Raw genomic sequence first — 26,750 nt, forward strand, 5'->3', positions numbered from 1 at the left:
CTGGAGTTTAGAAGAATGCAGGGGTATCTCATTGAAACCTATCGAATATTGAAAGGCCTTGAGAGAATGTATGTGGAGAGTCTTGGACCAGAGGGCACAGCCTCAGAATAGAGGGGTGTCCATTTAGAACAGAGATGAGGAATTTCTTTAGCCAGAGGGTGGTTAATCAGTGGAATACATTGCCAAAGATGGCTGTGGAGGCCAAGTCATTATATTTAAAAAGAGGTTATTAGGTTCTTTATTAGTCATAGTGTCAAAGATTATGCTGAGAAGGTAGGGGAATGGGGTTGAGAGGGGTAATCAATCAGCTATGATAAACTGGTGAAGCAGAGTCAATGGCTTAATTCTGCTTCTATATCTCAGGGTAAAATGAGATTCTTCAAGTCCAGAACACACACAATTTTGGAGGAATCCAGCAGGTCACGCAGGGTCTACAGAGGGGAATAAACAATCAGCATTTTGGGCTGTGAACCTTCATCAGGATTTTGCCTGAGCTGCAGCAGAATTTTGTGTGTGTTACTCTCTATCAATATATAGATGGGGTACAGGACTGAATCTTCTGGGGCATGAGGTGCAAGTTGGGTCCAGTGACCATAGTTCTATTAGTTTTAAAACAGTTATGGGAAAGTCCTGAAGCAGGACAGAACAAACTTCGGGGCCATTAGGTGGTGTCTTGCAGAGGTCGAATGGGTGAGACTGCAGGGAAATGAGCCTCTGACAGAGTGATGTCAGGGTCTGCATGTTCCTGTTGAGAACCCTGGCTGAGGACATTTACTGAGACTCTGGTGCAGACAATGTGGAGGCAGCCACTGCACAAGAAATGCAGGTGATTTCAGAGGGAAGTTAGAAAGGCAAAAAGATTTCGAACCTGGCTGAAGCAGAATCTCATGATACTGTAGAGAAATATTAAGATTATTATGGTGGCTAGGGAGAGAACACCATGGCTGTCTGAGTGAAGAAGCAAAGGAAAAGGGTGAGATTTTTAATTGGTTTATTATTGCCCTGTACTGAGATAGTGAAAAGCTGGTCTTGCCTACTGTCCATACAGATCAGATCATTACCCAAACCTTACATTAAAACAACAATACAGAATAAAGTGTCACAGTTACAGAGACTGCAGTGCAGGCAATAAGGTGCAAGAACATAATGTCAATTCAAGTCACTGTACTCAGTAGATCTATGACAGGGTCGAAGCCATTCTTGAGCCTTGTGGCAGGGACGGTTTCAGGCTTTTTGTATCTCCTGCCCCATGGGAGGGGTCTTTGACGAAGCTGGCTGTGGGAAGTGTGGATAGGGTCCATGGAGGGGAGGCTGGTTCCACAGGCAGAGCAGTTATCATACTAGGCCACGATGCACCCAAATCTGGCATCAATGGGGGTGTGCCAGATTGCTTTAGCCTCCTGAGGAAGGACGGGTGTCCATGAAAATTTTAATGAATATTTATCGTGTAGTGGGGAAAACAATGGTTAAGCAGATGGCAAAAATTTGTGGTGATGGCTTGGACAACATACAAGTTTTGCAGGGAGAAGATAGTGGAGGTTTAAAATAGCCTGGAAGAGGATCAGGGCTGGATAGGGAAGGCCAGAGATTCGTGCTTCATTTCTGGACTGGAGGGTGGATAATGTAGAACTACTGTGCCACTACAGGCCAGTGTGGGTGAGTTCCCATTTCTTTCACTGGCGGGCTGCACTGTCCTTGCCCATTCAGACAGCAGGATAGTAATGAATGGTTGGGGCATGGGAGTGTTGTCGCTGTCCTCTATCACACCTTCCTGCCTGTGAGGTGTGCTGATAATGAACCTATCTCACTGGTTTGTGTTACAGGCTCAGGAGGAACAGCGGTCAGACGCCGTGTGTGTGGGCAAGGTGGTCCTCCCCTGTGCACCGGGTGAGGGTCAGTGTCACCGTGTGGTGATGCAGCAGGAACAACTGTACCAGTTACACAGCCGCCTCATCTCATAGAAACACCACCCTCCCATGGCCTCAATCTCCTAGACCCCTCACCCTTCCTCTCCAAAAGCCCCCACACAACACCCTGCAAGTACAAACAGCCAGGCGTAGAGCTGACATGAACTAGATCCCCTTATACCTGAATACACACTCACTCCCCAAAAACATTGCAGCATCACAGCCCAATCCCTCACCAGCGGCAGGACAACGCTTCTACAGGAACTGGACAGACAGACAGAATGTTTCCGATGACTGATGTCCTCATGGGGCTGGGGTTCTGAATCTGCTGGTTGGAGCTGTTCATGAATAAAATGAAATGCTAAACTGCTGGGTGTGGTGTCTGTCCTTTGGGGTGGGAAAGGGCGTCTTCTAACCACTGCCTACTGCGCTCAGAAAGTAACATTGGGCTTGATGGAAGCAAGCACAATGGCCACAATTAAAATTTTTTTTGGGGGGGGGGAGAGTATCCCACCCCTGAGGGAGAAAGGAAGTAGCTACAGCAGCTGTAACACTGCAAAGGGTGGGCGGGGGTCTGATCAGTGGCTGCATTCCACAACAGAAGCCAGCTTTTTTTTTTGGTCCTGAAAATGGCTCTCTTTCTCCACCCCCCCCCACAGCCAACAATTCCTCCTCACATAGGACATGTCCAAGGGTGTCAGTGGGAGAAGCCCCTGCGGCCCGAGCATACTGTCCGACCGCGATGAGCCAAGCTGTATGGCTCCTGCGCCCGTCCCTGGTTCACTCGTCGCCTCATCACGCGCCTGTTGCCCGCCAGTCGCCAGGGGCCATTCAGGCGCTGAGGGTCGCCCATGGCAGAAGCCCTGTCAGCAGCAGCTCCTGCAAAATGAAAAAGGGTGTGAGCAAAAGGGCAAGTTCTGTCATGGGGCATGACAGGTTCACAGCACGTCATCTCTCTGCATGTGCTTCCCCTCACTGTTCATGTAGCACAAGACACCCTCTCCACCACCATCTCAAGCTGCATATTCCAGTAACTTCACTTCCACTATTCCCATTTCCCTTCTTGAATCATGGACCAGGGCATTTATTTCAAGGTGATTGGGATAGATTTAACAGGAGTTAATTGGGAACAGCGGTTTTCAGGCAAGTCCACATCTGGCAGATGCTGGTAAGGCCTCAGACAAAGTCAGGAATCAAAAGGTTGCTCAGGGCATGGATCAACACCTGGAATTATGATATTGTAGCCATTAGTGAGACTGGGTCGCCGGAGGGACAGGACTTGCGGCTCAATATTCCAGGGTTCCGTTGTTTTAGACGTGACAGAGTGGGAGGGATGGCATTGGGGCAATGCTCAGCCAGAACAGAATGGAGAACTTGTCTAGTGAGCATTACAGGTGGAACTGAGAAATTAAAAAAGAATTACCATGTTAAAGGGACTATATTACGGACCACCTAACAGCCTTAGGGATTTAGACAAACAACTTTGTAGAGAGATTGCAGACTGTTGGAAGAAACACAAGGTTATTACAGTAGGTGATGTTAACCTTCCGCATACTGACTGGGAATCCCATATGGTCAAAGGACTAGATGGGATAGAGTTTGTCACCGTGTTCATGAGAATTTCCTTCATCAGGTGTAAAAGTCCCAATGAGAGAATGTGCAATACTTGATCTGCTATTAGGAAATGAGACAGGGCAGGTTTGTGTAAAGGAACACTTTGCATCTAGTCATCAGAATGCTATTAAGCAAATATGCAAAAAAGATAGGTCTGATCTCCAGGTTGAGATTCTAAATGGGAGAAAGGCCAGTTTTGCTGGCAAAAGTGTACTTTCAAAAAGAGAGATTTTGAGTCCAAAGCTGGTATGTGCCTGTCAGAATAAAGGTGTAGGGCATCTTGGTTTTCAAGAGATGTTGAGGCCCTGGTTAAAAGGAAAAAAAGAGAAGCACAGTAGATATAGGCAGGTTTGAACAAATGAGGTGCTTACGGAGTCCAAGAAATCCAAGGCAACATTTAAAAAAGATAGAAAAAACAAACGTAAAAGACATAAAAGCTGCAGCAGCCAGATCTCTGGCACTGAGTCTGGCTCTGCAGTGCAGAAGGGAGGTGGAAAAAGAGGAGAGCGGTAGTGATAGGGGACTCGATAGTTAGAGGTGCAGACAGGAGGTTCTGTGGTCGTGCCAGAGAATCCAGGATGGTGTGTTGCCTCCCGGGTGCCAGGGTCAAGGATGTCTCTGATCGATTGCATGACATTCTGAAGTGGGAGGGTGACCAGCCAGAAGTCGTGGTGCACATCGGTACCAATGACATAGCAAGGAAGAGTGAGGAGGTCCTGGACAGTGAGTATAGAGAGCTTGGTAGGAAGTTAAAAAGCAGGACCTCAAGGGTGGTAATCTCAGGATTGCTACCTGTGCCACGTGCCAGTGAGGGTAGGAATAGGATGCTCTGGAGGATGAACGTGGCTGAGGAACTGGTGTAGGGAGCAGGGTTTCAGATTTCAGGATCATTGGGACCTCTTCTGGGGTAGGTGGGACCTGTACAAGAGAGACGGGTTACACTTGAACTACAAGGGGACCAATATCCTTTCAGGGAGGTTTGTTAGTGCTATTGGGGGGGGCTTTAAACTAGATTTGCAGAGGGATGGGAACCAGAGTGCCAGAGCTGACAGTGGGGCTGGGGTGAAAAATGAACTTTTAACATAATTTAAGCAAAGCCGCAAATAGAAAGGTTGTGAGTGGTGGTAAAAATCTTCTGAGGTGTATATATTTCAATGCTAGGAGTATTGCGGGGAAGGCGGACGAGTTGAAGGCGTGGATTGACACGTGGAATTATGACGTTATAGCAATTAGTGAAACTTGGCTACAGGAGGGGCAGGACTGGCAGCTTAATATTCCAGGGTTCCGATGTTTCAGATGTGATCGAAGCAGAGGAATGAAAGGTGGGGGAGTAGCATTGCTTGTCAGGGAAAATATTACAGCAGTGCTCAGGCAGGACAGATTAGAGGGCTTGTCTACTGAGTCCTTATGGGTGGAGCTGAGAAACAGGAATGGTATGGCCACATTAGTGGGGTTGTATTATAGACCACCCAATAGTCAGCGAGAATTGGAGGAGCAAATCTGCAGAGAGATAGCAGACAACTACAGGAAACATAAAGTTGTGGTGGTAGGGGATTTTAATTTTCCACATATTGATTGGGACTCCCATACTGTTACGGGTCTAGATGGTTTAGAGTTTGTAAAATGTGTTCAGGAAAGTTTTCTAAATCAATATATAGAGGTACCAACTAGAGGGGATGCGATATTAGATCTCCTATTAGGGAACAAGTTAGGACAAGTGACGGAAGTGTGTGTAGGAGAGCACAAAGGGAACATTGGGGGGGCTTCTTCACACAGAGCACAGTGATCATAACACCATGTCCACTCTCTCAACTTGTCCAAGTCCTCCTACAGACTCCCTGCATCTGCAACATTACATGTTCCTCTACCTATCTTGGTATTACCTGCAAACTTGGTGACAATGTCATCAGTTTCTTGATCCAGATCAATAACACTTGATCATGGACAAGGATAGATCTGGTCCTAGGGCTGAGGTTCTAAACTGGAAGAAGGCCAAATTTGAAGAAATGAGAAAGGATTTAAAAAGCGTGGATTGGGACAGGTTGTTCTCTGGCAAAGATGTGATTGGTAGGTGGGAAGCCTTCAAAGGAGAAATTTTGAGAGTGCAGAATTTGTATGTTCCTGTCAGGATTGAAGGCAAAGTGAATAGGAATAAGGAACCTTGGTTCTCAAGGGATATTGCAACTCTGATTAAGAAGAAGAGGGAGTTGTATGACATGTATAGGAAACAGGGAGTAAATAAGGTGCTTGAGGAGTATAAAAAGTGCAAGAAAGTACTTAAGAAGGAAATTAGGAGGCTAAAGAAAGAAATTAGGAAGGCTAAAAGAAGACATGAGGTTGCCTTGGCAGTCAAAGTGAAGGATAATCCAAAAAGCTTTTACAGGTATACTAAGAGTAAAAGGGTTGTAAGGGATAAAAGAGAGGCTTTGAGGAAAGAGAAGCAGAATAAACGGTGTAAAGGTAGTAAGGTAGAAGCGCTGAAATGTGTGTACCTCAATGCAAGAAGCATTAGGAACAAAGGTGATGAACTGAGAGCTTGAATACATACATGGAATTATGATGTAGTGGCCATTACAGAGACTTGGCTGGCACCAGGGCAGGAATGGATTCTCAATATTCCTGGATTTCAGTGCTTTAAAAGGGATAGAGAGGGCGGAAAAAGGGGAGGAGGGGTGGCATTACTGGTCAGAGATACTATTACAGCTACAGAAAGGGTGGGTAATGTAGCAGGATCCTCTTTTGAGTCAATATGGGTGGAAGTCAGGAACAGGAAGAGAGCAGTTACTCTACTGGGGATATTCTATAGGCCCCCTGGTAGCAGCAGAGATACAGAGGAGCAGATTGGGAGGCAGATTTTGGAAAGGTGCAAAAATAACAGGGTTGTTATCATGGGTGACTTTAACTTCCCTAATATTCATTGGCACCTGATTAGTTCCAAGGGTTCAGATGGGGCAGAATTTGTTAAGTGTGTCCAGGATGGATTCCTGTCACAGTATGTGGACAGGCCGACCGGGGGAAAGCCATACTAGATCTAGTTCTAGGTAATGAACCGGGTCAGGTCACAGATCTCTCAGTGGGTGAGCATCTGGGGGACAGTGACCACCGCTCCCTGGCCTTTATAATTATCATGGAAAAGGATAGAATCAAAGAGGACAGGAAAATTTTGAATTGGGGAAAGGCAAATTATGAGGCTATAAGGCTAGAACTTGCGGGTGTGAATTGGGATGATGTTTTTGCAGGGAAATGTACTATGGACATGTGGTCGATGTTTAGAGATCTCTTGCTGGATGTAAGGGATAAATTTGTCCCAGTGAGGAAGATAAAGAATGGTAGGGTGAAGGAACCATGGGTGACAAGTGAGGTGGAAAATCTAGTCAGGTGGAAGAAGGCAGCATACATGAGGTCTAGGAAGCAAGGATCAGATGGGTCTATTGAGGAATATAGGGAAGCAAGAAAGGAGCTTAAGAAGGGGCTGAGAAGAGCAAGAAGGGGGCATAAGAAGGCCTTGGCGAGTAGGGTAAAGGAAAACCCCAAGGCATTCTTCAATTATGTGAAGAAAAAAAGGATGACAGGAGTGAAGGTAGGACCGATTAGAGATAAAGGTGGGAGGATGTGCTTGGAGGCTGTGGAAGTGAGCGAGGTCCTCATTGAATACTTCTCTTTGGTATTCACCAATGAGAGGGAACTTGATGATGGTGAGGACAATATGAGTGAGGTTGATGTTCTGGAGCATGCTGATATTAAGGGAGAGGAGGTGTTGGAGTTGTTAAAATACATTAGGACAGATAAGTCCCCGGGGCCTGACGGAATATTCCCCAGGCTGCTCCACGAGGCGAGAGAAGAGATTGCTGAGCCTCTGGCTAGGATCTTTATGTCCTCATTGTCCACTGGAATGGTACCGGAGGATTGGAGGAAGGCGAATGTTGTTCCCTTGTTCAAAAAAGGTAGTAGGGATAGTCCGGATAATTATAGACCAGTGAGCCTTACGTCTTTGATGGGAAAGCTGTTGGAAAAGATTCTTAGAGATAGGATCTATAGGCATTTAGAGAATCATGGTCTGATCAGGGACAGTCAGCATGGCTTTGTGAAGGGCAGATCGTGTCTAACAAGCCTGATAGAGTTCTTTCAGGAGGTGACCAGGCATATAGATGAGGGTAGTGCAGTGGATGTGATCTATATGGTTTTTAGTAAGGCATTTGACAAGGTTCCACACGGTAGGCTTATTCAGAAAGTTAGAAGGCATGGGATCCAGGGAAGCTTGGCCAGGTGGATTCAGAATTGGCTTGCCTGCAGAAGGCAGAGGGTGGTGGTGGAGGGAGTACATTCAGATTGGAGGATTGTGACTAGTGGTCTCCCATAAGGATCTGTTCTGGGACCTCTACTTTTCGTGATTTTTATTAACAACCTGCATGTGGGGGTAGAAGGGTGGGTTGGCAAGTTTGCAGACGACACAAAGGTTGGTGGTGTTGTAGGTAGTGTAGAGGATTGTCAAAGATTGCAGAGAGACATTGATAGGATGCAGAAGTGGGCTGAGAAGTGGCAGATGGAGTTCAACCCAGAGAAGTGTGAGTGGTACACTTTGGAAGGACAAACTCCAAGGCAGAGTACAAAGTAAATGGCAGGATACTTGGTAGTGTGGAGGAGCAGAGGGATCTCGGGGTACATGTCCACAGATCCCTGAAAGTTGCCTCACAGGTGGATAGGGTAGTTAAGAAAGCTTATGGGGTGTTAGCTTTCATAAGTCGAGGGATAAAGTTTAAGAGTCACGATGTAATGATGCAGCTCTATAAAACTCTGGTTAGGCCACACTTGGAGTATTCTGTCCAGTTCTGGTCACCTCACTATAGGAAGGATGTGGAAGCATTGGAAAGGGTTCAGAGGAGATTTACCAGGATGCTGCCTGGTTTAGAAAGTATGCATTATGATCAGAGATTAAGGGAGCTAGGGCTTTACTCTTTGGAGAGAAGGAGGATGACAGGAGACATGATAGAGGTGTACAAGATAATAAGAGGAATAGATAGAGTGGATAGCCAGCGCCTCTTCCCCAGGGCACCTCTGCTCAATACAAGAGGACATGGCTTTAAGGTAAGGGGTGGGAAGTTCAAGGGGGATATTAGAGAAAGGTTTTTTACTCAGAGAGTGGTTGGTGCGTGGAATGCACTGCCTGAGTCAGTGGTGGAGGCAGATACACTAGTGAAGTTTAAGAGACTACTAGACAGGTAATACGGAGGAATCTAAGGTGGGGGCTTATGTGGGAGGCAGGGTTTGAGGGTTGGCACAATATTGTAGGCCGAAGGGCCTGTACTGTGCTGTACTATTCTATGTTCTATGTAAAATTGGCCCTCTTGAAGATCAGGGTGGTCAGCTATGTGCGGAACCAAAAGAAATGGGGGAGATCTTAAATGGGTTTTTTGCATCTGTATTTACTAAGGAAACTGGCATGAAGTCTATGGAATTAAGGGAAACAAGTAGTGAGATCATGGAAACTGTACAGATTGAAAAAGAGGAGGTGCTTGCTATCTTGAGGCAAATTAAAGTGGATAAATCCCCAGGACCTGACAGGGTATTCTCTCGGACCTTGAAGGAGACAAGTGTTGAAATTGCAGGGGCCTTGGCAGATATATTTAAAATGTCGCTGTCTACAGGCGAGGTGCCAGAGGATTGGAGAATGGCTCATATTGTTCCGTTGTTTAAAAAAAGATCGAAAAATAATCCGGGACATTATAGGCTGGTAAGTTTGATGTCGGTAGTGGGTAAGTTATTGGAGGGAGTACTAAGAGACAGAATCTACAAGCATTTGGATAGACAGGGACTTATTAGGGAGAGTCAACATGGCTTTGTGCGTGGTAGGTCATGTTTGACCAATCTATTGGAGTTTTTCGAGGAGGTTACCAAGAAAGTGGATGTTGTCTACATGGATTTCAGTAAGGTCTTTGACAAGGTCCCGCATGGGAGGTTGGTTAGAAAAATTTAGTCGCTAGGTATACATGGAGAGGTAGTAAATTGGATTAGACATTGGCTCAGTGGAAGAAGCCAAAGAGTGGTAGTAGAGGATTGTTTCTCAAAGTAGAGGCCTGTAACTAGTGGTGTGCCACAGGGATCAGTGCTGGGTCCATTGTTATTTGTCATCTATATCAATGATCTGGATGATAGTGTGGTAAATTGGATCAGCAAATTTGCTGATGATACAAAGATTGGAGGTGTAGTGGACAGTGAGGAAGGTTTTCAAAGTTTGCAGAGGGATTTGGACCAGCTGGAAAAATGGGCTGAAAAATGGCAGATGGAGTTTAATACAGACAAGTGTGAGGTATTGCACTTTGGAAGGACAAACCAAGGTAGAATATACAGGGTTAATGGTAAGGCACTGAGGAGTGCAGTGGAACAGAGGGATCTGGGAATACAGATACAAAATTCCCTAAAAGTGTCATCACAGGTAGATAGGGTCGTACAGAGAGCTTTTGGTACATTGGCCTTTAATAATCAAAGTATTGAGTATAAGAGCTGGAATGTTATGATGAGGTTGTATAAGGCACTGGTGAGGCCGAATCTGGAGTATTGTGTTCAGTTTTGGTCACCAAATTACAGGAAGGATATAAATAAGGTTGAAAGAGTGCAGAGAAGGTTTACAAGGACGTTGCCGGGACTTGAGAAACTCAGTTACAGAGAAAGGTTGAATAGGTTAGGACTTTATTCCCTGTAGCGTAGAAGAATGAGGGGAGATTTGATAGAGGTATATAAAATTATTACGGGTATAGATAGAGTGAATGCAAGCAGGCTTTTTCCACTGAGGCAAGGGGAGAAAAAAAACAGAGGATATGGGTTAAGGGTGAGGGGAGAAAAGTTTAAAGGGAACATTAGGGGGGGGATTCTTCACACAGAGAGTGGTGGGAGTATGGAAAGAGCTGCCAGACGAGGTGGTAAATGCGGGTTCTTTTTTAACATTTAAGAATAAATTGGACAGATACATGGATGGGAGGTGTACGGAGGGATATGGTCTGTGTGCAGGTCAGTGGGACTAGGCAGAAAATGGTTCGGCACAGCCAAGAAGGGCCAAAAGGCCTGTTTCTGTGCTGTAGTTTTTCTATGGTTTTATGATCTATCCAAAAAATATCGACCAAAGGAGCATTGTACAGAGGCGCCATCTTGACTGAACCTCATGGTGAACAGGCTGATGGATGGGGTGTGAGCTGACTTCAACTCCATTTCACCAGTTAAAGCAACGAAGGAGACTGAAGCGTCAAGGAGATTGCGGAAGGTGAGCACTAGCTGCCTGCCTTTTGACCGCTGGGGATCACGGCTACCGGAGCGGGACCCGGGGAGGCAGATTTCGGGGACATGGGCCTGTTCTGTTTTTGCGCTGGGGAGGCAGATTTCGGGGGGATGGGCCTGTTCTGTTTTTGTGCTTGGGAGGCAGATCTCGGGGACATGGGCCTGTTCTGTTTTTGTGCTGGGGAGGCAGATTTCGGGGACATGGGCCTGTTCTGTTTTTGTGTGGGGAGGAGAGATTTCAGGGTTGATGGTGCTCCCTTTCTTGGTTTCAGGGCTACTTGGAGAAGAATTTCAGAGTTGCATACATTGATAATAAATGAACCTTTCAACCCTTTTTTTCGTCTGATTCTTTGGGAGGGGATTTCTGAGCACTTGGAAAACCATGGTCTAATTGGGGAGAGCTTTAGAGTTACAGAGAACTACAGCACAGAAACAGGCCCTTCAGCCCCTCTAGTCCATACCAAAACCATTTAAACTGGCTACTCCCGGCGACCTGCACTGGGACCATAGACCTCTATACTGGCAGCTCATTGCACGCTCTCACAAGCTCAAAGTGAGGAAGTTTCCCCTCATGTTCCCCTTAAACTTCTCACCTTTCACCCTTAACCTATGGTCTCTGGTTGGAGACACACCCAACCTCAGTGGAAAAAGCCTGCTTGTATTTATCTATACCCCTCATAATTTAGTATACCCCTATCAATTCTTCTCTCAGTCTTCTACATTCTAAGGAATACAGTCCTAACCTACTCAATCTTTCCTTATAACACATGTCCTCCAGACAACATCCTTGTAAAGTTTCTGTATACTTTTTCAACCTTGTGTACATTTTTTCCTGTAGGTAACCAAAACTGCACATAATACTCCAAGCAACATACAAAATGCTGGAGGATCTCAGCAGGTCTGAAATGTCGAATGTACTCTTTTCCATGGATGCTGCCTGGCCTGCTGAGTTCCTCCATGGTGTGTGTGTTGCTCTGATTTCAAGCATCTGCAGATTTTCTTCCAAATCAGGCCTCACCAAGGTCTTATAGAACTTCAACGTAACATCCCATCTCCTGTACTTAATATATTGATTTATGAAGGCCGATGTGCCAAAAGCTTTCTTTATGACCCTATTGAACACTTTCAACGAATTATGGACGTGTATTCCCAGATCTCTTTGTTCTACCACACTGCCAAACTGTTCACTCTGTAAGACCTACTGAAATGCAAAGCCTAGCACTAGCTGCATTAAATTCCATCCGATATTTTTCAGCCCATTTTCCCAGCTGATGCAGATCCCGCTGTAAGACACGTTCGCCTTCCTCACTGTCCACTACACCCCCTATCGTGGTGTCATCCACAAATTTGTTGATTCAGTTAACCACATTTTTATCCAGATCATTGATATAGATGACAAACAACAATGGACCCAGCACCGATCCCTGAGGCACACCACTAGTCACAGGCCTCCTGTCAAAGAGGCAAGCATCTACTCCCACTCTCTGGTTTCTCCCACAAAGCTGATATCTAATCCAATTTACTACCTCATCTTGAATGCTGAGTGCCTGAACCTTCCTGATTAGCCTCCCATGCGGGACCTTGTCAAATGTCTTACTGAAGTCTATGTAGACATCTACTGGCCTGCCTTCATCAACTTTCCTGGTAATTTCCTCTAAAAACTCCATAAGATCGGTTAGACACAACATACCACACACGAAGCCATGCTGACTATCCATAATCAGTCCATGTCTATCCAAATACTTATATTTCTGATCCCTTAGAATACCTTCCAATAACTTTCCCACAACTGATGTCAGTCACCAGCCTATAATTTCCTGGTTTATGCTTAGACCTTTCTTTAAACAGCAGAACAATATTGGCTATCCTCCAATCCTCTGGTACTTGTCCTGTCACGATCGATGCATTTAAATATCTGCTAGGGCCCCAGAAATTGCCTCCCGTAGGGTCCGAGGGAACACCCTGTCAGGCCCCAAGGATTTATCTACCCTGAGTTCCCTCGAGGTAGCAAACACCACCTCCTCTGTAATCTGTACAGGTTCCATGAAACCAATGCTGCTTGGCCTCTCTTCTATAGACTCTGTGTCCGTCTCCTGAGTAAATACAGATGCAAAAATTTTTCATATTTTGTGCGGAGCAAGTCATTTTTTATTAACGACTTTTTTGATGAGGTGATGAGTGTGATCGCTGTGGATGTTGTCTACATGGATTTCAGCAAGGCCTTTGACAAGGTCCCTCATGGGAAGCTCATCAAGAAGATGAAGATGCATGGGATCCATGGTGAATTGCTGACCTACAGAGAGTAGTGTTCGAAGAGACCTATTCTAACTGGAGATCTGTGATTACTGGTGTTCCACACGGATCTGCAGAATGGAGTTACAGAACAGTACAGCTCAGAAACCAGCCCTTCACTCTGTGAAGTGGTAGGTCAAATGTAAAGAGACAGTACATTGTCAAGGGCAAGATCCTTAACCGTGTTGATGAGCAGAAGGGTTTTGAAGTTCAAGTTCATAGCTCACAGGAAGTGGTTACGAAGGTTGATCGGGTGGTTGATAAGGCTTGTAGCATACTTGAGTTTGTTAGTCAAGGCACTAAGTTCAATAGTAAGTTATGGTGCAGCTTTATAAAACTCAAGTTAGGCCACATCTGGAGTTTTGCATACAGCTCTGGTCAGCCCATTACAAGAAGAATGTCGAGGCTTTGGAGAAGGTGTTGAAGAGGTGCCTAGATTAGAGGGCGTGTGCCATAGCAAAAGGTTGGGCAAAGTTGTGTTGTTTCCTCTGGAGCCACAGAGACTGAGAGCAGATCTGAAAGAGGTTTTCTAACATTATGAGAGGCGCAGATAGAGTAGGCAGACAGTATCTTTTTCCAAGGCTTGAAATGTCTAGTACCAGAGGGCATGCACTTAGGGTGAGAGGGGGTAGGTTCAAAGGAAATATGAAGGGATGCTTTTTTTTAAATCACAGAATAGTGGGTGTCTAGAATGTCCTGACTGGGCCAGTGGTAAAGGCAGATACGTTAGAGATTTTTAAGAGACATTTAGATAGGCACATGAATGTGAGGGATATGGACATTGTGCAGGCACAAGAGATCAGTTTAGTTGGCCATTATTAATTTATTGTGGGCCATGGTGTCTGTTCCTGTCCTGTTCTACTGTACGTTCCTATAATGAGGGGACCATAACTAAGCAGAATACTGCGAGTGGTCTCCCCAGGATTCTATAGAGCTGCAACATTACCTCACGGCTCCTGTTGTCAATCCCCTGACTAATGAAGGCCAACACACCTGGCAACTATCAGGAACCTATGGATGTGGATGACAGGATCTGCAAGTTCCTCCACACTACTAAGAATCCTTACATTAACCCAGTATTCTGCCTTCAAATTCAACTTTCCAAAATGAATCACCACATTTTTCCGGGTTAAGCTCCATCTGTCACTTCTCAGCCCAGCTCTGCGACCTGTCAGTGTGCTGTTCTAACTCACGACAACCTTCTACACTATCAATGTGTCATCGGCCTTCATGTCATCTGCAAACTTACTTCTGCCCTGCAGTTTTAGTCCCGACACAGTGCCAATCACACGGACACAGAGACACGCAACTTACTGTCAGGGCCAGGGGCGTCCCTGAATCTCACAGGTGGTGGACAAGGCCCCGGCAGGTCAGGTCTGAGGTAGTTCCGGTTGTGAGGAGCAGGTCCTCGGGCACCAACTTCCCACGGCACCGGGACTGGAAAACAAAGCAGCATACGCAAGCTTAAGCACAGCCCAGCACGGGGACTTAAACGCACACACACATGGGGTTAAATATGAGCAGATGATCATCCCAGCCACACATGTAGCTAAATAAAAGGTGAAAGCAGGGGAGTGAGGATGACTGGATGAAGTGGATCAGCCCATGATTGAATGGCAGAGCAGACTCGATGGGCCGAATGGCCTACTTCTGCTCCTAAATCTTATGGTCTTACGAGGAGATTAAGCTATTGCAGAAGCGTCTAGGGTTTGAGTGGGGAAGGAAGCTCGATAGCTTTGCCTCGAAAGGATTCAGCCATGAGAGGTGGAGCCTGAAGTAGACCAAGCAAGTTTCTTTCTCAGGGTAGTGGGAATGCTAGGCAGGATAGTGGAATGATGAGGAAGGCAAATGTGATACTATCGTTCATTTCAAGAGGACTAGAATATAAAAGCAAGAATGTAATGTTGAGACTTTATAAAGCAAAGGAGTGGCCTCGATTGGAGTATTCTGAGCAGTTTTTGGGCCCCTTGTCTTGAAAAGGATGTGTTGAAACTGGAGTGTTCAAAGGAGGTTCACAAAAATGTTTCCAGGTTTAAATGGCTTTTGATGACTAGATACTAGACACTAGACACTAGACCATAAGACAAAGGAGCAGAAGTCGGCCATTCGGCCCATCGAGTCTGCTCAACCATTCCATCATGAGCTGACACTAGACACTAGAACACCACAGCACAGTACAGGCCCTTCGGCCCTCGATGTTGTGCCCACCCATATACTCCTAAAAAAAAATACTAAACCCACACTACCCCGTAGGCCTCCATTTTTCTTTTATCCATGTGCCTGTCCAAGAGGCTCTTAAGTACCCCTAATGTATTAAGAAATTAAGAAGCTGGTGGCATGGTGCGAAGACAATAACCTATCCCTGAATGTCCGCAAGACGAAGGAATTGGTTGTTGACTTCAGAAGGAATAGCAGACTGCACGATCCAATTTACATCGGTGGTGCGCAAGTGGAACAGGTCAAAAGCTTTAAGTTCCTCGGGGTCAATATCACAATTGACCTGACTTGGTCCAACCAAGCAGAGTTCACTGCCAAGAAGGCCCACCAGCACCTTTACTTCCTCAGAAAACTAAAGAAATTTGGCCTGTCCCCGAAAACCCTCACTAATTTTTATAGATGCACCATAGAAAGCATTCTTCTAGGGTGCATCACAACCTGGTATGGAAGTTGTCCTGTCCAAGACCGGAAGAAGCTGCAGAAAATCCTGAACATGGCGCAGCACATCACACAAACCAATCTTCCATCCTTGGACTCACTTTACACCGCACACTGTCAGAGCAGTGCTGCCAGGATAATCAAGGACACGACCCACCCAGCCAACACACTTTTCGTCCCTCTTCCCTCCGGGAGAAGGCTCAGGAGCTTGAAGACTCGTACGGCCAGATTTGGGAACAGCTTCTTTCCAACTGTGATAAGACTGCTGAACGGATCCTGACCCGGATCTGGGCTGTAGCCTCCAAATATCCGGACCTGCCTCTCGGTTTTTTTTGCACTATCTTACTTCCCATTTTTCTATTTTCTATTTATGATTTATAATTTAAATTTTTAATATTTACTAATTTTAACTATTTTTATTATTTAATGTTTGTAATCCAGGGAGTGTGAAGCGCAGAATCAAATATCGCTGTGATGATTGTACGTTCTAGTACCAATTGTTTGGCGACAATAAAGTATAAAGTATCAGCCTCCACCACCATCCCTGGCAAGTCATTCCAGGTACCCACAACCCGCTGTGTAAAAACCTTACCCCTGATGTCTCCCCTAAACTTCCCTCCCTTAACTTTGTACATATGCCCTCTGGTGTTTGCTATTCATGTCCTGGGAAACAGGTACCGGCTATGCACCCTACCTATGCCTCTCATAATCTTGTAGACCTCTATCAAGTCCCCTCTCATCCTTCTATGCTCCAAAGAGAAAAGTCCCAGCTCTGCTAACCTTGCCTCAGAAGACTTCTTTTCCAATCCAGGCAACATCCCGGTAATCTCCTCTGCACCCTCTCCATAGCTTCCACATCCTTCCTATAATGAGGTGACCAGAACTGAACACAATATTCTAAATGTGGTCTCACCAGAGATTTGTAGAGTTGCAACATGACCTCTCTACTCTTGAAATCAATCCCCCTATTAATGAAGCCTAGCATCCCATAGGCCTTCTTAACTACCCTATCAACCTGTGCAGCGACCTTGAGGGATGTATGGATTTGAACCCCATGGCCCCTCTGTTCATCCACACTCTTAAGTAACCGACCATTAACCCTGTACTCAGCCTTCTGGTTTGTCCTTCCAAACTGTATCACCTCACACTTATCCGGTTTGAACTCCATCTGCCACTTTTCTGCCCAACTCTGCATCCTGTCTATATCCTCTTGTAACCTTCGACAACCTACAGCTCCATCCACAACTCCTCCAATTTTCGTGTCATCTGCAAACTTACTCCACCATCCTTCCACCTCTTCATCCAGGTACCTTATAAAAATCACAAAGAGCAGGGGTCCAGGACAGATCCTGACAAATTGAGTTCATTGAGCAGGTTGAAGATGTCACACAGATAAGCGAGTTTTGCTATCCACTCCTCGTCACTGAAGTGTGCTGCCAGTGGTGACTTTTTTTCCTGAAAGAAATCTCTGTAGCTGCTCTCTTAACTCAAAAACCCTGGCCAGGGCTCTCGCCCTTGATAGCCACCTGACTTCAGTGTGTAAGAGAAGGCGTTTGTGCTCTGCATCCATTTCCTCGCAAAGCTGCTCAAACAGATGTGAGTTAAGGGCCCTTGCTTTGATGTATTGATAAATTCAACAACGTCACTCAATACGCTGTTAAGATCAGGCGACATTTTTCAGCTAGCCAGCATTTCCCTGTGTATGCCAGTGCCAGTACCAGTATGTAGACTGGCATTCAGGAGCAACCTCTGACTCGGGTAGTGAAACCAGACAGCCATCCAGTCATAGCTGCAGCCCGTCTGTGCATATTCCAACACAGAATGACCAGTCCAGTTTGCCTGACATGTAGTCATTCAAAGACTTGAATAGTTCTGCCCCAGTTGTGTTAGTTGGCAGCGGCAGTGCACACAACACATCCTCCTGCACATCGTCTTGAAATATATACCGCAGATTAACCAGCAGCATTGCCTTGTTGTCGACATCGGTAGACTCGTCGACATGGATAATATACCATGGTGACTCGTTCAGCTGTTCCAATAGCTGTGCTTCGATGTCCTCCGCTATTTCATCGATTCTCCTTGAAACTGTGGTAGCTGAAAGAGAAACCTGTGCCATCTTGTTAGCTGCAGCTTCTCCCAACAGTTCACGGCACATGTCCTTGGCAGCAGGCAGAATCAATTCTTCACCAACAGTGAAAGGCTCCTTAGCCTTAGCAATACGGCTAGCCACTAAGTAGACGCTCTCAGAGCAGCAGCATTTGTGGAGGTGGTGGCTCTCCACACTTGCTTCTGTCCCGCTTGCTCACGTTTTTTCCGCTCAAAAAACTCAGCGAGTTTGGCTTTAGTGCAGGGTGCTTGGACAAGGTTCCGAAGCAGTTTTGAGGGCTTCATTGCCTCATTAGACAGCTTGTCTCCACGTATCACACACGGGGGGCTTGGAGCATGCGAGTCACTGGTCGCAATAAAGCCATATTTTATGTACGACTCGTCGTATTTTCTGTTGCAGGAAGCTTTCTTTATTTTTGCAGTCTCGGCCTCAGCTGGCTCTGCATTATCATCATCGTTAGGCCTTTTATGTCCCCTACCATCTCTTCCAAAGAGACTCTCAAGCGACGTTTGTTTTTTTACTCATCATATCGCCAAATCATATCGTTCCCTCGCGGCCCGGTAGGAGCTTTGCGGACCACTGTTGAAAGACCCTATTGTATCTGCTTCTACCACCATCGCTGGCAGTGCATTCAACGCAACCACCACTCTGTGTGAAAAACTTACCCCTGACATCCCCCTAAACCTACTTCCAAACACCTTAAAACCATGGGCCCTTGTGTTAGCCATTTCAGCCCTGGGAAAAAGCCTCTGGCTGTCCACATGATCTGATCATCTTTTGAAACCACTGCAAATCTTTCCCTTTATTGATGCTTTGCTGCACACTTGAATGCTCGGTGGAGGGTCCTGATGCTTTTTTGCTAGTGGGGGGGGGGGTTCATAGCCTCGCTGCGTGGGAGGAGGGGTTGGTGGAGGAAGTTTGGGGTTCTAACATTTTAACTGTCATTCATTCTTTGGGGCACTCTTCTGTTTTCGTAGACGTCTGTGAAGAAGAATTTCTGGGTGTATATTGTACACATTTCTATTGACATTAAATGCACCCATTGAAACTTAATGTCTCTAAAGTCTCTATTGCTACCTATTGCAGAACTCTAGGGTGCAGTTCATCTTGGCTTGGTGACCTTCTCCCTTGTAACAGTTACTGCACTCACTTCTCTAAGTCAGAAACGGTACCGCAGCATAAAAGCCAGGACCAACAGGCTCCAGGACAGCTTCTTCCACCAGGCCATCAGACTGATGAACTCACACTGATCTGAGTGTACTCTGTTACATTGTCTCTCCTATTATTATAAATTACTATGATTGCACATTGCACATCTAAGTGGAGATGTATTGTAAAAATTTTTTACTCCTCATATACATGAAGGATGTAAGAAATAAAGTCAATTCAATTCTTCTCTCACACTCTTCAACATCTGGCACACTGCCGATGCCCTCCACAGTGAAGATGATGCAAAATACTCATTTAGTTCATCTGCCATCTCCTTGTCTTCTGCTATTATTTCTCTGGCCTCATTTTCTAGCAGTCCTATAACCACTCTCCTCTCTCCCTTACTTTTTATGTACTTGAAAAAGCTTTTACTATCCACTTTGATATTATTTGCTAGCTTGCTTTCATATTTCATCTTTTCCCTCCTAGTGACTCTTTTAGCTGCTCTCTAGGGTATAAAATCTTCCCAATCCTCTATCTTCCCACTAATTTTTGCGTTGTTATATGCCATCTTTTGCTTATAGATTAGATCTGACTTCCCTTGACAGCCACAGTTGTCATTTGGATACTTCTTTGTTTTTGCAATACATCTATCCTGCACCTTCCCTATTTTTTCCAGAAGCTCACGCCATTGCTGCTCTGCTGACATCCCTGCTAGGATCTTCTTCCAGTTTACTTTGGCCAACTCCTCTCTCATACCACTGTAATTTCCCTTACTCCACTGAAATACTGCTACATCAGACTTTACTTTCTCCCTATCAAATTCCAAGTTGAACACAATCATATTGTGATCATGGGCTCCTAAGGGTTCTTTTACCTTAAGCTCCTTACCTTAAGATAGTCTCAGGTTCATTACATAACACCCAATCCAGTATAGCTGATCCTCTGGTTGGCTCAATGACAAACTGCTCTAAAAAGCCATCTCATAGCCATTCAGCAAACTCTCTCTCTTGACATCCATTACCAACTTGATTTTTCCAATTGACCTGCATGTTAAAATCTCCCATAACTACCATAACATTGTCCTTTTGATACGCCTTTTCTATTTCCTGTTGTAATCTGTGGTCCACCTCCCAGGCACTGTTGGGAGGCCTGTATATAACTGCCCTCGACGTCTCTTTACCCTTGCAGTTTAACTTAACTCACAAAGATCCAATATCTTCCAAACCTATGTCACATCTTTCTACTGATTTGGTGCCATTCTTTACCAGTGGAGCCACACCACCCCCTCTGCCTACCTTCCTATCCCTCCGATATAATGTGTAACCTTGGACATTTAGGTCCCAACTCCAACCATCCTTCAGCCACGATTCAGTAATAGCCACAGCATCCCCGACAATCTGTAAAAGTGCATCAAGATCATCCACCTTACTTCTTGTGCTCTGTGCATTGTGCACTTTGAATACTGTATTTGCTCCCCTTTGGAATGATTCTGCATCCCTAATGCACAGATACTCACCCTGCTGGCTGCAGTTATGTCCTATTCTCTGCCCACCCTTCCTGAGAGTCTGACTGCATGCTATCTTTGCTTTTTTACCATCCATCCTTTCCTGAGCCCCTTCACTCTAGTTCCCACCCCCCTACCAAGTTAGTTTAAATCCTCCCCAACAGCTCTAACAAATCTGCCTATGAGAATATTGGTCCCCTCATGTTCAGGTGCAACCCGTCACTTTCGAACAGGTCATACCTCCCCCAGAAGAGATCCCAATGATCCAAGAACCTGAAGCCCTGCCCCCTGCACCAGTTTCTCAGCCACACATTTATCTGCCAAATCATCCTGTTTCTACCCTCACTGGTGCGTGGCACAGGCAGCAATCCAGAAATTACTACCTGAGAGGTCCTGCTTCTCAGCTTTCTACCCAGCTCTCTAAATTCTCTCTTCAGGACCTCATTGCTTTTCCTTCCTATGCCATTGGTACCAATATGTACCAAGACATCTGGCTGCTTCCCCTCCCTCTCCAAAATGTTGTGGACGCGATCTGAGACATCACTGATCCTGGCACCTGGGAGGTAACATATCACCCTGGTGTCTCGCTCACGTCCACAGAATCTCCTGTCTGTTCTCCTCACTATTGAGTTCCCTATCAGCACCGCTCCCAACTTCTCTTTCTTTCCCTTCTGCACCACGGACCCATGCTCAGTGCCTGTAACCCAGCCGCCGTGGCATTCCTCCGGGAGGTCATCCCCCACAAAAGTATCCAAAGCGGTATACTCATTTTTGAGAGGAATGGCCACAGGGTGCTCTGCTCTAATTGTCTATTTCCTTTTCTCCTGACGGTCACCCAGCTACTCGCCTCCTGCAACTTCACAGTGACTACCTCCCTGTAACTCTGATCCATTATTTCCTTGCTCTCCTGTATAAGCTGAAGGTCATCCAGCTGCTGCTCCAGATCCCTAACACGGTCTTCAAGGAGCTGCAGCCGGATGCACTTTGCGGAGAATAGGACAAAATCAGCATGGTTTCCTTTAGGAAAAGTCTTCCCTGATGAACCTCTTGGAACTCTGAGGAGATTACAAGTAGAATTGATTAAGGGGATGCAGTAGGTATTTGGATTTTCAGAAGGCCTTTGACAAGGTGCCACAGAAGAGGCCGTTTATCAAGTTAAGATCCTATGGTATTACAGGAAAGTTACTAACATGGTTAGAGCATTGGCTGATTGGTAGGAGGCAGCCAGTGGGAATAAAAGGATCCTTTGTCTGGTTGGCTTCCAGTGACTAGTGGTGTCCTGCAGGGGTCGGTGATGGGACCACTTCTTTTTATGCTGTATATGAATGACTTAGATGATGGAATAGATGGCTTTGTTGCCAAGTTTACAGATGATATGAAGATTGGTGGAGAGGCAGGTAGTATTGAGGAAACAGGTAGGATGCAAAAGGACTTGGACAGATTTGGAGAATGGGCAATAGGGTGGCAAATTAAATACAATGTGGAAAATGCATGGTTATGCACTTTGATAGTAGAAATAAATGAGCAGACTATTTTCTAAACGGGAAGAAAATCCAAAAATCTGAGACGTAAAGGGACTTTGGAGTCCTTGTGCAGAACACCCTAAAGGTTAACTTGCAGGTCGAGTTTGTGGTGAGGAAGGCAAATGCAATATTAGTATTCATTTCAAGAGGTCTAGAATACAAGAGTAAGGATGTGATGCTGAGACTTTATAAGGCACTGGTGAGGCCTCACCTTGAGTATTGTGAACAGTTTTGGGCCCCTCATCTTAGAAAAGATGTACTGGCATTGGAGAGGGTCCAGAGGAGGTTCACAAGGACGATTCCAGGAATGAAAGGGTTATCATACAAGGATTGTTTGATAGTTCTGGGTCTGTACTCGCTGGAATTTAGAGGAGGAGAGGGTGTCTTACTCTTTCAAATGTTAAAAGGCCAAGACAGAGTAGATGTGTAAAGAATGTTTCCCATGATGGGGGAGTCTAGGACAAGAGGGTACAGCCTCAAGATAGAGGGGCATCCATTTACAAGAGAGATGCAGAGAAATTCCTTCAGCCCGAGAGGGGTGAAGTTGTGGAAGTTATTACCACAGGCAGCTGTGGAGGCCAGGTCGTTCGGTGTATTAAAGGCAGAGGTTGATAGGTTCTTGATTGGACATGGCAACAAAGGTTACGGGGAGAAAGCTGGGGACTGGGGCTGAGGAGGGAAAAAGGGATCAGCCAGGATTGAATGGCTGAGCAGACTCGATGGACCAAATGGCCTATCGGGTCAGCTCATGTCTTGTGGTCTTATAAGGTGGTTAACTGGAGCAGCAAATCTGCGATGGCGCCAAGGTTGGGGTTGTAGTGGACAAAGGGATCTGCATCGTGGATAAATGGGCTGAAAATGGCAGATGGAATTTAATGCAGAGAAGTGCAAAGTGTTGACATTCAGTAGGACAAACCACAGTGCACTGTGGAGTGTGGTAGAACAGACAGATCTGGAAATACAGGTCTATAAGTCACTGAAAGGTAGATCGGGTTGTAAAGAAAGCTTTTGGCACATTGGCCTTCATAAATCAATGCATTGAGCACAGAAGATGGGATGTTATGTTGAAGTTGTATAAGATGTTGGCGAGGCCTAATTTGGAGTATTGTGTGCAGTTTTGGTCACCTAATTACAGCAAGGTGTAAACAAGGTTGAAAGAGTGCAGAGAAAATTTACAAGGATGTTTCTGGGTCTGGTGGACCTGAGGCTACGTCCACACTAGACCGGATAATTTTGAAAATGCCAGTTTCACATAAAAACGACAGGCGTCCACACTAGGCTTTTTAAAAAATACCTCTGTCCACATTGAAACGGATATTTGGGCGAATCTCCTCCTACTGGGCATGCGCAGGACACACAGAAAACAAGCGAAGAGGAAACTGTATACTTGGTGCGCGTTTGTCCAGTTACAGACTAGAAAAACTTCAAAGGAAATTGCCAAACGAAAGACTTGGTGCGCGTTTGTCCAGAAACATTTCCTGCAGCCATAGTCTCTTCACCGATGAAAGGGACAACAGCTACAACTAAATACAATAAGGCTTGTTACTGGGCAAAAGTGAAATTTGCTGTTACCTCATTTGTTTGCCTTTACTTTTGCCATGTCTTTGTGTATTATTTTGCTGTATTTAACATATGCAATAAAACGAGTTACTGGGCAAAAGTGACAATTGCATCTATTGAATGTTTGTACAAGCAATACATTAATAAAGCACCTTGTTAAATGTATAAAACATGTCTGCATCGGTGTTATCTTGTATTTCCATACAATGTTACATTAGGCTGCTACACATCTGTTGTCAGATATTGTTGTGCTGTTGCAGGTTGCGTTCAAGAAAACAATGAAATACCACGCTGCCACCACCGTTTGTTCCGGCACGTCACGACAGCGGTTTTAAAATTAGCCGGTTACCACGTACTCACTATGCCAGATATTAGGTGTTTTCAGATTTATTCACTCTAGAGAGCGTTTCTGAAAATCTCAGTTTTCGGGAGAGGAAAATGCAGTTTCAGTGTGGACGGAGGGTCAAAACGAAGAGAAAAAGCTTCGGTTACAAATTTATTCGGTCTAGTGTGGATGTAGCCTGAGTTATAGGGTAAGGTTGAATCAGTTAAAACTGTATTCTTTGGAATGTAGAAGATTGAAAGGAGATTTGATAGAGGTATTCAAAGTTATGAGGGGTATAAATGCAAGCACACTTTTTCCACTGAGTTTGGGTGGGACTACAACCAGAGGTCATGGGTTAATGGTGAAAGGTGAATGGGGAACATGAAGAGAAATTTCTTCACTCAAGAGTCGCGAGAGTGTGGAACGAGCTGCCAGCACAAGTGGTGCATGTGAGCTCAATTTCAGCGTTTAAGTGAATTCTGCAGAAAGAAATAGATAAATTCAGTGAGTGGGCAAGGTCTGGCATTGAGTATTATGTTGGTAAATGTGAGATCATTCACTTTGGGAGGAAAAATAAAAGAGCAGATTATTAATTAAATGGTAATAAATTGCAGCATGCTGCTGTGCAGAGGGACTTGGAGGTGCTTGTACATGAGTCACTAAAGGTTGGTTTGCAGGTGCAGCAGGCTATCAAGAAGGCAAATGGGACGTTGACCTTCACAGCCAGAGGGATCGAATTTAAGAGCAGGGAGGTTATGCTGCAACTGTACAGGGTACTGGTGAGGCTTCACCTGGAGTACTGCGTGCAGGTCTGGTCCCTTACTTGAGGAAGGATATACTGGCTTTGGAGGCGGTGCAGAGGAGGTTCACCAGGTTGATTCCAGAGATGAGGAGAGATTGAGTCGCCTGGACTTAAGAATGAGAGGTGATATTATAGAAACATACAAAAATTACGAAAGGGATAGACAAGATAGAGGCAGGAAAATTATTTCCACTAGTAGGTGAGACTAGAAGTAGGGGACATAGCCTCAAGATTCGGGGGAGTAGGTTTAGGACGGAGATGAGGAGGAACTGCTTTTCCCAGAGAGTGGTGAATCTGTGGAATTCTCTGCCCAGGGAAGCAGTCGAGACTACAGGTGCCCCCCACTTTTTGAACGTTCGTTTTACGAAATCTCGCTGTTACGAAAGACCTACATTAGTTACCTGTTTTCGCTAACAGAAGGTGTTTTCACTGTTACAAAAAAAGGCAGCACGCGCCCCGAGCAGCCAAGCTTCCCCCCCCCCCCCCGGAACTGCATTCTCACCGGCATTGCTTAAACACGTGCCTGTGAGCAGCCGTTAGCAAGATGAGTTCTAAGGTATCAGAAAAGCCTAAAAGAGCTCATACTTATCGTAAAACTAGACATAATTAAGCATTTCAATCATGGTGAACGAAGTAAGTACGAAGTGAGTTTGGCTTGTGGAAGTTGACGAAGATGATGTTGAAGAGGTTTTGGCATCCGATGACCAAGAACTGATAGATGAAGAGCTGATGCAATTGGAAGAAGAAAGGATAACAATCGAAACCGAATGCAATAGCGAACGGACCGAAAGTGAAGTCGTCCAGGAACTGAACGTGAAGCAACTGCGTGAGATTTTCGCTGCAATTGACAACAATGATTGCAGAAAAGTACGACTTTAATTTTGAAAGGATTCGTAGCTCCAGGGTATACATGCAGGATGGTTTGAGTGCTTACAAAGAACTGTTTGATAGAAAAATGCGCGAGGCTAGGTAGTCAAGCATACTGTCGTTTTTCAAGCCTTCCACATCAGCCACAGCAGACGACGAACCTCAACCTTCGACATCGAGGCAGGCAGACATAGAAGATGACCTGCCTGCCCTGATGGAAACAGACGACAATGAGATGACACCCCAGTGTCCCACCACCCCAACCCGCGGGCCGCGAACCAATACATTGCCGCGGAGAATGCTTCAATAGCCAGGGAGCACCCTACACATCTTTAAGAAAAAAGCTGAAATAAACAAGCTAATTAATTAGGTGCCACAACTGGCAACCTAATCGGCAATCACCTCTGATCTGGGCCGACATTTACGTGCCAGGCGGCACCTAATTAATTAGCCTGTTTATTTCGGCTTTTTTCTTAAAGATGTGCTGGGTGCGTCCCGGCTACCGCTGCATTCTCTGCAGATCAGTATCGGTTCACTGCCCGGAGGGTGAGGACCACTGCACCACCCTAACCTCCGACGACTCAGCCTAACACCATCATCAGTGTGCTCGGCGCTGACTTCCCGATTCCGGTAAGTGATACTACATTGTACATATATTATTTCTAGTTTATATAGGCCGTGTATTTTTATGCGTTATTTAGCTTAAAGGTTACTGGAGAGAGTGTTCTTGCCAACAGCACTTACGTTGTGTTTCTGCCGAGAGCACTTGGGTGAGATTTTCGCTACGGAGAACAGTGCGGCAATGATTATAGAAAAGTTTTTCTACTTTATATAGGCTGTGTATTTATCATATCATTCCTGCTTTTACTATATGTTATTGTTATTTTAGGTTTTATGTGTTATTTGGCATGACTTGGTAGGTTATTTTTTGGGTCTACAAATGCTCACAAATTTTTCCCATATAAGTGAATGGTAATTGCTTCTTCGCTTTATGACATTCTGGCTTACGAACCATTTCATAGGAATGCTCTACCTTCAGATGGCGGGGAAACCTGTCCCTCAGTAAATATATTTAAGGCAGTTGGATAGGATTTTGCACAGTAGGGTAATTAAGGATTATGGGGAAAAGGCAGGTAGGTGGAGGTGAACCCATGGCCAGATCAGCCATGATCT

General features: G+C 45.4%; 2 protein-coding genes across 6 annotated transcripts in view; one reads left to right on the forward strand and one right to left on the reverse strand.

Moving 5' to 3' along the window:
• LOC140196914 (dynactin subunit 1-like) overlaps positions 1-2,282 on the forward strand; it is a 379,455-nt gene extending 377,173 nt beyond the window's left edge. For all 3 annotated transcript variants that reach the window (XM_072256848.1, XM_072256849.1, XM_072256847.1), the window contains one exon: positions 1,824-2,282. In XM_072256848.1, coding sequence (XP_072112949.1) covers positions 1,824-1,961 — 138 coding nt within the window. In that variant the 3' untranslated portion in view covers positions 1,962-2,282. The remainder of the gene's footprint in view (positions 1-1,823) is intronic.
• The window catches only part of fam113 (family with sequence similarity 113), an 83,505-nt gene continuing 57,496 nt past the window's right edge, over positions 742-26,750 (reverse strand). Inside the window, exons 8-9 of one of the 3 annotated variants that reach the window (XM_072256854.1) lie at positions 14,397-14,519; positions 742-2,786 (exon numbers count right to left, since the gene is read on the reverse strand). In XM_072256854.1, coding sequence (XP_072112955.1) covers positions 2,605-2,786; positions 14,397-14,519 — 305 coding nt within the window. In that variant the 3' untranslated portion in view covers positions 742-2,604. The remainder of the gene's footprint in view (positions 2,787-14,396; positions 14,520-26,750) is intronic. The other 2 variants (XM_072256853.1, XM_072256855.1) reach the window with 2 other exon arrangements.

The sequence above is a fragment of the Mobula birostris genome, chromosome 4 (assembly GCF_030028105.1).
Source record: "Mobula birostris isolate sMobBir1 chromosome 4, sMobBir1.hap1, whole genome shotgun sequence".
Taxonomy (NCBI): domain Eukaryota; kingdom Metazoa; phylum Chordata; class Chondrichthyes; order Myliobatiformes; family Myliobatidae; genus Mobula; species Mobula birostris.